General features: G+C 35.3%; 1 protein-coding gene, 1 long non-coding RNA gene and 1 pseudogene across 2 annotated transcripts; all 3 read right to left on the bottom strand.

Moving 5' to 3' along the window:
- Positions 1–344: 344 nt before the first annotated feature.
- Positions 345–1446, bottom strand: LOC104792463 (aquaporin TIP1-1). Its single transcript, XM_010518607.3, has 2 exons — positions 994–1446; positions 345–912 (listed from the first exon to the last, which is right to left on the bottom strand). The coding sequence occupies exons 1-2, from the start codon at positions 1375–1377 to the stop codon at positions 541–543; spliced, it is 756 nt and encodes a 251-aa protein (XP_010516909.1). The 5' UTR covers positions 1378–1446; the 3' UTR covers positions 345–540.
- A 4869-nt stretch (positions 1447–6315) lies between these two features.
- Positions 6316–7280, bottom strand: LOC109133449 (uncharacterized). Its single transcript, XR_002038543.2, has 3 exons — positions 7169–7280; positions 6915–7018; positions 6316–6825 (listed from the first exon to the last, which is right to left on the bottom strand). It is a non-coding gene; the product is annotated as an uncharacterized LOC109133449 (long non-coding RNA).
- Positions 7281–8057: 777 nt separating this feature from the next.
- LOC104699274 (splicing factor Cactin pseudogene) lies at positions 8058–9924 on the bottom strand (annotated as a pseudogene).
- Positions 9925–12026: the final 2102 nt, after the last annotated feature.

The following is a 12026-nucleotide window of genomic DNA, read 5'->3' as shown; positions in this document are numbered from 1 at the left end:
ACGCCAACAATCACAACTTTCAACTTTCTACATGCGTATACGATTTTTTTTTTTTTTTTGACACTAACAGATCAAAACTTGTAACAAAGCTTCTCTAGCTAGGCGTTATATCCTTAGCACCACAATAGTTTTATAGGTTAAATTAAGTACTCATAATTCGTTTTCTCATTTCTTAAAATTTGACGTACTTCAATAGTTCAATATGCTATCTAATATAACTAATTTTAAATATATGTACTACTCCATGTCTCCATATATCAACTAAAATTTAAAACTGATGTGGAAATTAAAAATTTGGAAAAACAAATGACACAAAAAAGATTGGAACACTTGAACACTTAAGATGAGATGGACACTTAATTCACATTATAGTAGTTGCAATTACCACTCTTGAAATCAACGGACAAGGATTCATCTAGAAGATCATCCAACGGTCATAAACCCCTTGATGGTTCGAAATTACACAAACGGAATAAAATACAAAAACATTAAAATTCAAAGACGGATAAAATTACACAAGAGAGAAAAAGAGAGATGAATTCAGTAGTCGGTGGTTGGGAGCTGCTCGTGGGTGGTGTTGATGAAGAAAACCTCGTAGATGAGTCCGGCGATTCCACCGCCAACAAGAGGTCCGGCCCAGTAGACCCAGTGGTTGGTCCAGGTCCAGCTCACCACCGCTGGTCCAAAAGCCACGGCGGGATTCATGGAGGCTCCGGAGAATGCTCCTCCAGCTAAGATGTTGGCTCCAACTATGAAACCAATTGCGATTGGAGCGATTGTTCCAAGACTCCCGTTTTTGGGGTCAATGGCGGTGGCGTAGACGGTGTAAACAAGCCCGAACGTCATCACGATCTCAAAAACGAAAGCGTTCAACACTCCTACTCCGGCAGAGAGTCCAAAAGCCGGCACAGCCTTGAAATTTTCAAAAAGTTAATTAGTTACTTGAGGGAAAAGTTAGGTCAAAAACAGATAAAAATAACTAATTTGACATACCAAGCCGCCGGTGGCGAATTTGAGGATGAGACAAGCGACGACTGAGCCGAGGAGCTGAGCGATCCAGTAAAGGATACCACGGAGGAGAGTGATGTTACCACCAACGAAAGCGCCGAAAGTGACGGCAGGGTTAACGTGTCCACCGGAGATGTTAGCACCAACGGAGACAGCTACAAAAAGTCCAAAGGCATGAGCCAGTGCAGCAGCTACGAGACCGGAAGGAGTAGTGGCTCCGTTTTCAGTGAGCTTGTTAAAAGCCATGCCAGAGCCTGAACCAGCGACGACAAAGATCAAAGTTGAAATGAACTCAGCCAACGCCGCCTTCAAGGCGTCGGGACGGGTCGCCTCATCTGGACGGCCAACGGCGATGTTTCTGATCGGCATGATCGGACGGACAGCTGAGATTGAATCGGTCTTAGATGTTAGAAGAGTGAGGGAGATGTGATTGATGATGAGTTCCTCTGTTCTACTCTGTGCTCTTACTTATATCTGAGGTGGCGCCTTCTTTGTGACTTGTTACCGGTTGAGAAATTATTTAGAAATAATAAATAAAATTTTTAATTTTTGTTGAAATTATGTGATTGGAGCGGGTGAAGATTTAAATTTGTTTTAAATAATTATGGGAACAGGCTAAACAAGTACATCGCTATGATTCCAGCGAAGCGGAACCGACCAATCTACGTGGCGGATAATGACTTGTCATGTTTGTACATGTATAGAGGTTTTGTCCTTTTTTCATATTCTCTCTCTCGAATGATCTAAAGAGGAAAATACAAGTTTATTCTAGTAATTTTCTCCAACTATTTTGCTAAAAGTTTTTGTTTTTTAACTTAATTAGTGGTAGAATTTAATCTTTCGAATATATATACGTTGTAAATACAAATCAAGCTCCAGAACAAAAATTATACTAAAGAGTTGTTACTAATTCGTATGTTTAGTCATTTGTTTCTTCCTTATTTATTATTTGTCGTTGTTTTCTTTGTTATATTGTCGTTGTTTTCTCTTGGGTCTGTGTACTTGAAACATAAATAATTCTGTGTGGATAAAGTCATGGCTAGTTTTGTGAATTTGATATTCGTAGTGACATTACATGCTAACCATATCTTATGATTTAAAAAAAAAATATTATCGTTAAGTGGAATTATTAACATAAATGACATCTATGCCAAATCATCCGATTTATCGTAATTCTTTCAATTCTCCCTCCACGTATACGAGGAAATTATAAGATGTTATCTTGTTTATGGTGCCAAATTTTCTATGATTGTTAAAAAAAAAGAATGATAATATATGAATATTATTGTTTATGGCACCAAATTCTAACATTCCAGACCATCTCACAGTTTTTTACATAACATACAAATAGATAATATATATTTATTTTAGCATTTTATTTTGTAGACCAATGATCTATATATTAGACAAAAAGTATTGTGTGACGGCCCTCCACTTAAGGAAAAAAAATCATTTATGAATGTCCTACCACCACGATGCAATCTGTCTCTTTTGGGTGGTTTAGGTTTATTATTCGGCTGATTGGTTCTGCTAGAAAGTGATTATTCTTGATTAAAAAATGCAACAAGTTAAATTGAATAATAATAATCTAAAGACGCGATAAATTAGTTTGTTATTTTATTTGAAACTTATTTATAAAAAATAATTTCGAATAGTTTGGCAATTTGTTCTTAAAAATATAGTTTAAAACCATCTTGATGTTTTTTTAACTGTTGGAAGTTTTAACAACTTAACTAATTTTCTTTATATAAAAAAGATCCCGATGGTTTATATAAATTCGAAGGGTTTAAAGCGATTGACTTATGTATAACACACACATAAAACACATGAGTCGGTTGTGTTTAGAGAGAATCGTAATACGATAACCAAACCAACTAGAGAAGAAAAAAAAAAGTCCCATCACATAACACGGGACGAAGTTGGATATCTATTACAATGTCTCTTTCCAAAATTTATTTCTATAATATATTCCAACGAATTGTGACCTGTGAATGATATAAACATGTGAAACTTTTTATTTGATGTAAGTCGTGTGATTTTAGAATAACCTAGATGGGGATGGATTGTTAGGTAGATCCATTGTTTTGGGGTGGATCGCATTAATGAATATTTATGGTGCACATCAGATGGCATGCATACATGCGAACGTTCTAGACTTGTAGTGGTGAATGTTCCAGTATATATTTACCATGTCACATGTACATACTTTTTTTTTTGTCCACACATGTACATACTTCTCAAAAACATAGTAGCCACAGTAGTATCTCCAAAACATTTAACCCTCGGAATTCCCCTACTTTGTGACACTTTTAAGGTCCTTAATGTTTTCCTCGCTCAATTTTTTTTTTTTTTGAAAAGATGCATTTTTGGACCGGTCACCTCACCTATTATAACTAGTTATAAGATTTCAAAGCATTAACTATCTTAAACGTTGAAAGAGCCAAACATATACGTGGACATAACGAAAATCATTCAATTTATATTTTAACAATACTAAATTGAAGTTTTGAACCATCATATTTATTTACATCGAACCACAATGTATATTTTAGAAAAAAAAACTTGAACAATTAAACATTTATATGTAGATATATGAAAACGATTTTTAAAAAAGGAATCAAAAGTGAACTAAAAACATCATCATCTTACCAAAACTATTTTTTTATCGTTAATTATGAAAATGATTAGGTTTGGTAAGCTTGGGCATATTCTCTCTCTCTCTCTCTTTCTCAAGTTTGTGAATTGTGGGGTTGTGGCCGGTGTACTATTATATTCAAGTGCTCTAATTTAAATCATTGTTCATTTCTACGTTAATTAATATAAAAGAAATGAAATATGTTTTTTTTAATGAAAATATTGTTATTGTGGAAAGAAGATTGGCTATTTGGCTTCAGGCAACTACGTAATTTATTAGTTTTGCAAAAATGATAAGGCGCACGAATCTCTATGCATGGTCATTATAAGAAGAAAGAAGGTTTTTTTTTTTTTTTGTCAATCAAGAAGAAAGAAGGTTTTAATTTCGGTTTTTGCTAGCGAGTACACATTTTTTTGGGACAACCAACACACGTCTCTGTGGTGGATCATGTTTGGTTTTTAGATGGTTTTCACAAATCAAAGATAGAATTAAGAGGATTAATTTAACGTTTATGGTTTCTGGATCTGAAATAGATAGACTTGTATCTCGTTCAATGCTAGAGTTTTGTTGATATTGAGTTAACAGGCTTTTAATGTCACGACAGAATCTTACTGTAAGAGTAAGATTGTCGAAATAATGTATAGTGAACGTCTGAAAACGTCTGTACGTTGATTTTTTTATTGACATTGACTTTTTTTTTTGTTTCTTGAAAATGCTTGGTTAAAATGATAAGTTTATATATTTAAGTTAAATGATACTCATCTTAGACCAATACGAGTATTCATCTAACAAAATTAATAAACAACAGAAGGTAATTTTTCGTATATTAGACCCAAAATAATTAAGTCGACAAAAAGAGTGGAAAAAAAGCAACAATAAATTTCTAAATATGATCGTAAGCCGGCGAACTACAATCCACACCGCCCAATCTATCCATCCGGCCGGCCAATAAGAAAACAAAAATAGAGTTTTTTTTTCCATGAAAAAAAGAGTTCACATCACATTATTTTTGTTGACTATATAAATAACACATTTTTTTTTGTCGACGACTTATACAGTTATACTTAAATGATTTTTATAAACGTGATAAAGAATATTCAAATTTATTTGGCTCCTCAAGGCTAAAATAGTATAATCACGTTGACAAATTAAGATATTATAAAATACGTGGCGTTGGCAATCATCTTAACCACAATTTTTTCGTTTCACTTTAAAAACTATACAGTAATTAAAATGTTAAATAATCAGAGTTAATTATTTTAAAAAGTAAAAATACAATTAGAAGGAACTTGCATGTATATTTGGGTATCATAAATCGGCTTAATTGAGTGAATATTTGCAGCTTAAAAAACCCATTGTAGCTGATTAGTTTTTTTTTTCTTCTTCTGATAAGAGCTAAATTATTTTGCGTTGAAAAGAAGAGAGTTTGATCAAACCATCCTTGCAGAGAAAACTGGCCTTGAAAAACCCTTAGACAACATTGTAATTTGTAAACCAGCCAAGCTGGTAAGCTGATATTGGAAGCACATACAAGAAACTTCATTTCTAAGGGTATGGTAGATTCTCTATTATGGTTGTTTGATCTAAATGCATATGTTCTTTTTTTTTTTTTTTTTTTTTTTTTTTTTTTTTTTTATTACTGATCCATGTAGATGTAGGTAATATATCCCACTTAGCTCTTTTTTGAATTCATTTTTCTATATGCCTTACGGGTTAGCAACCAATTGCCCTTTTTTTTCTTTCTGGCTAGTACTTATCATCTTTCAAACTTTTGCAGATATGATCTTCAAGGTTTTATAACTCTTAACATTCAAGTGTGCTTTCTTCAGAGGATTTACAAGGCAATCTGAACAATATTATAGATTCACCAAGGCGTGTTGGTCAATTGGCAAATGGCAATGTTTAAAAAGATTATGAGTTTTTTTGGTTCTTGAATAATTTGCCTCTCAAATGGATTTTTTTTTTTTTTTGCATCCAATGTTATTAGCATGTATTCTAGAAACCGGCAGTCCAAATTATAAGAGTGTAAATATAAAACTCTAGAACACAAATGTCTAATTGCTTGTGAAGTTATGATATACAACATATAGATTGAGGTCGTGGCAGTTGTGGTATAAGGAATCAACGGTGTGCTTCTACCAATGCTACACCTTTTCGCAATTTGTATTTTCCTTGACTTATCGAGCTTCTTGAACATTCTTTGGAAATCGTTAGTGCTTATCAATGACAAAACCATAGATTTGTTTATGTTTTCTGACCAAGATTGAAAAGAACTAGGAGTGAAATGGCAAACGATATCGAAATCAAAGTTTTAAAGATCAAGGTTTGATAATTTAACCCTAGGTCCATGGTATCGATATCAAAAGTCAAAACCAATGGGTTGCTTACAAGGCAAGTCTTCATCAAACAACAAAAAGAGAAAAAAAAGAGTAGCAAAGAAGAATTGTCTCAGGAAGAAGAATTCTCCGATATGAAGAAGAGATTCGAAAAAGGGAAGCAGATGAAGAAAAAAATGGTAAATATACTGTAAAAAAAATGTCAAAGAAGGCGTGGTCTGATTAAAGTCTTGATCCAGTTTTGACCAGTACAACTAGTTGTAGTTTTATCATGATCCTTTCTAACTTACTACAATACATGTAATAACTACTATTAAACTTCAAAGTTTTCTTGCATTGGATACTCAAAAGTTGCATACTATTTTAGTTGATATTAACACCAGTAACATATAAAACACCGCACAGATTGTACGAAAACCATCACACTTAAGAAAACCAAACTTTCGAGCATTCATAATTTATTATGTGATCCATATATCATATAGGTAGTACCACATTATCAGATGGATCTGGTCTTGCTACGCTAGAAGTTTTGGCAAACGAACTCATGAAGAGGAGAGAGAGGGTGTGTTTCTTCATGGTTCTTCTGACGATAGCTATGTGATGACGGGGAGACATAGGCTGACGCTGACCCATATGTGGGTAAGTGTACCTTATGTAGAAAGTTGCATCTCTGGCCATGAGTCTATCCTTTGGCGGCTCCGCATTGCCCATAAGTTCCACAGCCACCATTAAAATCACCAATTTTGACAGATCCGGATTAGCAATACCTTCATTCTCTTCGACGAATGCAAATTCCATGTATAGACGAATCCAGTCATATTTTAGCAGCTCTGATTCTTCCACCTGAAAAAAGCAAACACATCACATACTGATCACATCAATGCCAGGAGCAAAATCAAAGTGAAACTTAACGGAGGGTCTTAATATCTTACCAGGTAGAAACGTTTCTTATCATTGAAATCATTCTCTGGAGGTCACTCAGGCAGTTCACGTCGGTAGCAATCAGGTCTTGGTCCGTAATGAAGACGCCCAGGTCCTGTTCCCCATACACAGAGAAAGTCACACGACGACATTTAAGTGTGCATGCAGAAGGCATAAAAAGACTGGAAACTAGCTAAGGGTATATAGTATGAAAGGAATTAGAAGAATTTGTTGCTGTTATGATAGACTGGATGAGGGTACTTACGTGGATGTTTGGGCTTAAACCTAGCAGTAAACCAAGTGAGGGACTTCTTTCTATGGCCTAAGTGAACAACACTAGTTTGAAATTGTCGACAGGATCGGCGACCTGGGTCCTTCACAAGCAAAGTTATATGGTATGTGCGATATCCAGGTTCCGGTAGCTCATTGAGTATGTCAAGACTATCGAACTGGAGGTTCGTCCCTTGTCGTAATTAACAATTAATTAACTAAGGGTAAGGAGGAAAGAGATTAGGTTCTTAAATATTTACCTTTGACATATTAAACTTATGGACCCCAATCTTAGCATATAAGATGAGAAGGGGGAGTTCATCATCGTAATTATATTCTCTAAAACTGATAGGCGCAACTCCAACAAATCCAAAGCGTTTTGGTCTCTTCAAATGATCAATTTCGAACCCCTGATTACAAATTAGGGGTTTTTGAATTAGGGTTACAGTTTGGTGAATCAAAACGACCTAATTAAAGAGATAAAAGAAGATGAGAGATGATTACATTATTAGATTTCCACACTTCTTCCCAATACGCGACTTCTGCCTCGTACCGCTTTTCCTCCTCGTCACTCTCTGCACCCATTCTTTGTCGTAATATTTCTCAACTTTGCTCGGTGGATGGAACCAATCGCGCGGCTGATGCTTTTATTCGACTTAAGGGTTTTCTCAACGCGACATGACATCATGCCCTGCCTTATTATACATCCCGATTCAAATCATGATTTTGGTGAATTTTGTAGAATTTAGGAAATTTATAAAATATTGGAGTTGAGAGATTTAATTTAAGTGAGTTTTTAGAATTTATTATTATTATTATTATTATTTTTATTTTTTTAAAACAGCTGCTTTTTCATTTATTAGTTTGGAATGATTACAAGAAAACTTGGGATCATAAGAGACAAAAGACAAATGATTTTGAAAATGTATCTTTGCTAATTTATCTAATGTATTATTATTTTTATTTTTTTAAATGGAAAAATACAGTAGTTTGTTTTCGCCGGGCCAAACTCCGATCCGTTTAACGCCTGTACCGATGTCGTTTAAAGTTGAAATACAGATGCAGAATCCCATTCTCGAACGTGTTTTTGTAGCCTTTCTTATGAGATTTATCCCATTCTTTATTCACGACCCGGAACGCAATGTCTTCATAAGACGGACCAGCTTCGAACCGGATTATACAAGTTTCAGAGCTTGTCCCATCTTTTTCTATAACACAAGTCGGAACCTTAGTCTTGTCTACTAAATCCGGGTAGAAGATGTTAAACTTGTACCCTTGAACAAATTTTGGAGGCGGGTTGTCGTGATCATAGTGTGTTTGGTTATACTTATTCCACTCGTAACCCGTGTGAACTCGGTTGAAATACTTGGGTTTTCTTGGCCGGTACTTGTCATCCCACTTGTATACCTTCGAATCAAGGTTTACTTCAGCATTAGAGCCAAATACAACATCACCTTCCCCCGTTGCTCCCATTCTTTTCATTGCCTTACGCCCCAAGTTATCTTCTACTTGTGATGAATTTGAGTCCATTGCTTCTCTAAGCCGCTTCCTCTGTTCCTCCAGCACAATCATCCGTTCCATTTTTAGTAGGGCTTTGTCTTCATTAGGGTCGATTGCTTCTTCACGATCATCACCGTGAATGAGCTCTGGTGAAAATGAACCAGCCTCTTCTAGTGAGAATGTTTCTTCATCATCTGAAAGATTCATGCCGTTTACATCATCATCCTTTTCTTCCACCACATCTGAAAGTTTCTCGAGGCGATGTAGATGTCTCCTGAGTATCTCAGCGTTTATTTCCTTCAAGCAAGCCTTTGCCTTGTATATACTGATGCGTTCAAGAATCGCTTCCCAATACTCTACTACTTTGGCTGCTCCACAACGCAGTTGTGATTCGATGTCAAACTGCAGTTTTACAAGCTCCGCGTGGGTCTTCCCATCAAGAAGTTCTCTCACATCAGCTTCAACACCAGCGTGTAGTCCTCTTTCTTGAGCAGCAAGCAATTCCTCTTCTCTAACTCTTGCTCGATCAAGGGCATCCTTTTTACGAGCTTCAGCTAACTCCCAGTCGCATATCACGCTAAGAGCCTCCCAATACTGTACCCGTGTTGGAGTTTCTCGATCCCAATCCATGTACATTTTGATATCATCACGAAGCTCTTCCAAATCTTTGATATCAAGTCCCTTGAAAACCATGTAAGGTTCACTAAGCTCGATATTCACATCATCTGAATCATCCACGTACTTGTAGAGGACGTCGATTGGCTTCGCTCGACCTTGATCTAATCTAATCGCTGACCTCACCTTGCTCTGATAGAAATTGAACTCTTCCTCTTTCTTCTCCCAATCTTGAAACTCAGCTCGAGCACGTTCTCTAGCCAATAACGCCATATCTTCCTCATGTCGAGCTTTCTCCACTGCACTCTCTTCTCTCCTATTCTTAACCTTTTCAACCTCTGCCAGATTTCCCCTACGTCTTCTCCTCTCAGCTTTAACAGAGAATTCATCCAGAGATGCTCCATGGTAAACATCTTTTTCAATCTTCTTCCGCCACACGAAAGTCTCAGTAAGGTTCGAATCACCAAAAGGGTTTGAATCATTGGAATAACCTGACACTGACCACGTCTTAAGTTTCTTTGATGCTCTTACTGCCTTCTTCAGAGCTCTTTTGGCCATATACTCCTTTCTTTCTTCCAAGGAGGAATCATCGGATTCGTCTCTTCGTCTGTTCCTACTCTTACCATGAGAACCCATAATTTTATAGTTGGAGACGACGATCTAAGATCAGTGGGGACGGTGGTGAAGGTAAGGCGGTCGAAACTTCTCCTCTCCGATAATAATGGATCGATCGAGTATTGGATTTTGTGATTGAAACTGATTTCAGAATATATATATCGATCGAATCGTGTTTTGCTCGAGCAGTCGAGCCAACACCTAAGAAAAAGTTTAACCTAGGTAACAAAAACTGAAAAGGGTATTCAATTTCCAAATTAATTCACTTTCGTATTTTATAAGTTAATATACCTATTCCGACGTAATTTCCTTTTTACATATAACTTTCCCCGTTACGTATATTCAATAATCTCTTCTAATTGCATACAACATTCGTTCTCTCTTAAAATAAATTATAAAATAAAACTTAAATTACGTAATTATGTTAGATTTAAGTCGGTGTTGGAATCGATCTCATTGACAAAAGTAATCAGGGATTAAACAAAGATATGGTCTAAACTAGAATCTAAAATAACCTAATTTCTTTATGGTCTCTAGTCTCTTAAATCAAAACTCAAAAAAAAAAAAATGAAACTAACTAAAAGAAACTCTTAAACGTTCAAGCCATATCAACTTTAGGAGTTAGAAGGCTGATTTTAGAGATATGGTGAGAACTGAGAAGAGAACGTAAGAAAAATTAGCCAAGAAGAAGCAAAACCGATTAACTAGAGATATTTACGTTCCGAAGGAAATTATATTGCTACTACTCACAAGATTACGTTGGAAGTATCATTAGATTCAAGTAGGTTCATGGAAATTACACTCTTCCGTCATCTCTTCCTCGAAAGTTACTCCAATTTAACCTCTCTTTAGATCAATAAATCTACCCATGGAACATACAAAAAATATATTTTATTGCTTGTATTGTTCGGACACATACACAATATAGGTGTGACCAATATTGTGGTGGTCTCGCCAACAACGAATCAAATGTGTGCTTACACGTTCCACCCTTTTGCAACTTCTGTCTTCCTTGCAAGTTATACCCAAAATGATTAGCTAATTCAACACTTATAATTTGTTTTCTCTGAATAATTGGACACAAACTGAATCATATGTCAGCTCATTCCTGTAGCAGATCGGTTACCTAGAAATTTGACGTACAGAATTAAGGATTAGATGATTGAGAATTCTCATCATACATAAGCAAAAGTTTTCTGTTTCTGACCAAGACCGAAAAGAAGGAATGAAACGGAAAACGATATCGAAATCAAAGTTTTTTAAGATCATGGTGTGATCATTTATCCCTAGCATAAGCGATCATGCTTACATATTTAGAGGCTTTAGGCAAAATTTTATCGAAATATGTTTCAAGGTTAATGATATAGCCTAAAAAAAACAAGAGCCCAAAAAATATAGTTAAGACTAAGATCTACCACCAAAAAAATATAGTTAAAGAAAAGAATGATACATACTAGATATCTTGGAGATAAAACCTTGTAAAATAACTTCTTAATTAAAGTGTCAATTCTAAGAAGATTGTAAATTAATGTGACCTATAAAATTATGACATTAATTGTGGCTTAGGGCATTTGCCCATTTTTTTAAGAGGTAGTCAAGGCTCTTGGTTGCTTACAAGGCAAGTCGTCATCAAACAACTAAAAGAAAAGAAAAAAAAAAGTGTAGCAAAGAAGAATTGTTTTGGGAAGAAGAAGAATTCAACGATACGAAGAAGAGACTCGATCGAAGAAAAATGCAAGCAGATGAAGAAAAAATTGGTAAATAAAATGTATCAAAGAAGGCTAGGTCTAATTCCATAATGTATTCCTGTTTTCCATAAGTAGAAATGCTTGATCACTATAGGGCCTGCTTTTTGTTAGCTTAATTTTATTTAGTCACTCTGTTGTTACTTCCTTCAGGTCCTTGGCTATCTGTCGTCCCCTCTTTTTCCAAAAAAAACATTAGCATGTTTTGGCAAGATAAGGTACGCTCTTGTTTTGGGAAGATACTGTGATAGTTTTTTAAATATATTATTTATTGTTTCCAATCATAATTATGGTTAGATTGCACCGCATAACCAAATAGAATTCCAAATGAAAATTATAATTTTTATATACTTAAAGCAAATAGAATAAAAAATATCT

Source organism: Camelina sativa, chromosome 6 (genome assembly GCF_030686135.1).
Source record: "Camelina sativa cultivar CO46 ecotype springtype chromosome 6, ASM3068613v1".
Taxonomy (NCBI): Eukaryota; Viridiplantae; Streptophyta; class Magnoliopsida; order Brassicales; family Brassicaceae; genus Camelina; species Camelina sativa.
Note: the sequence above shows the minus strand (reverse complement) of the source record. Positions and strands in the feature narration are given on the sequence as shown.

Bases quoted from the DNA above. Each gene is read 5' to 3' on its own strand.
- LOC104792463 (XM_010518607.3), bottom strand. From the start codon at position 1,377: ATGCCGATCAGAAACATCGCCGTTGGCCGTCCAGATGAGGCGACCCGT. The intron at 913-993 runs GTATGTCAAATT...GAAAATTTCAAG, and splicing joins AATTCGCCACCGGCGGCTTG to GCTGTGCCGGCTTTTGGACT.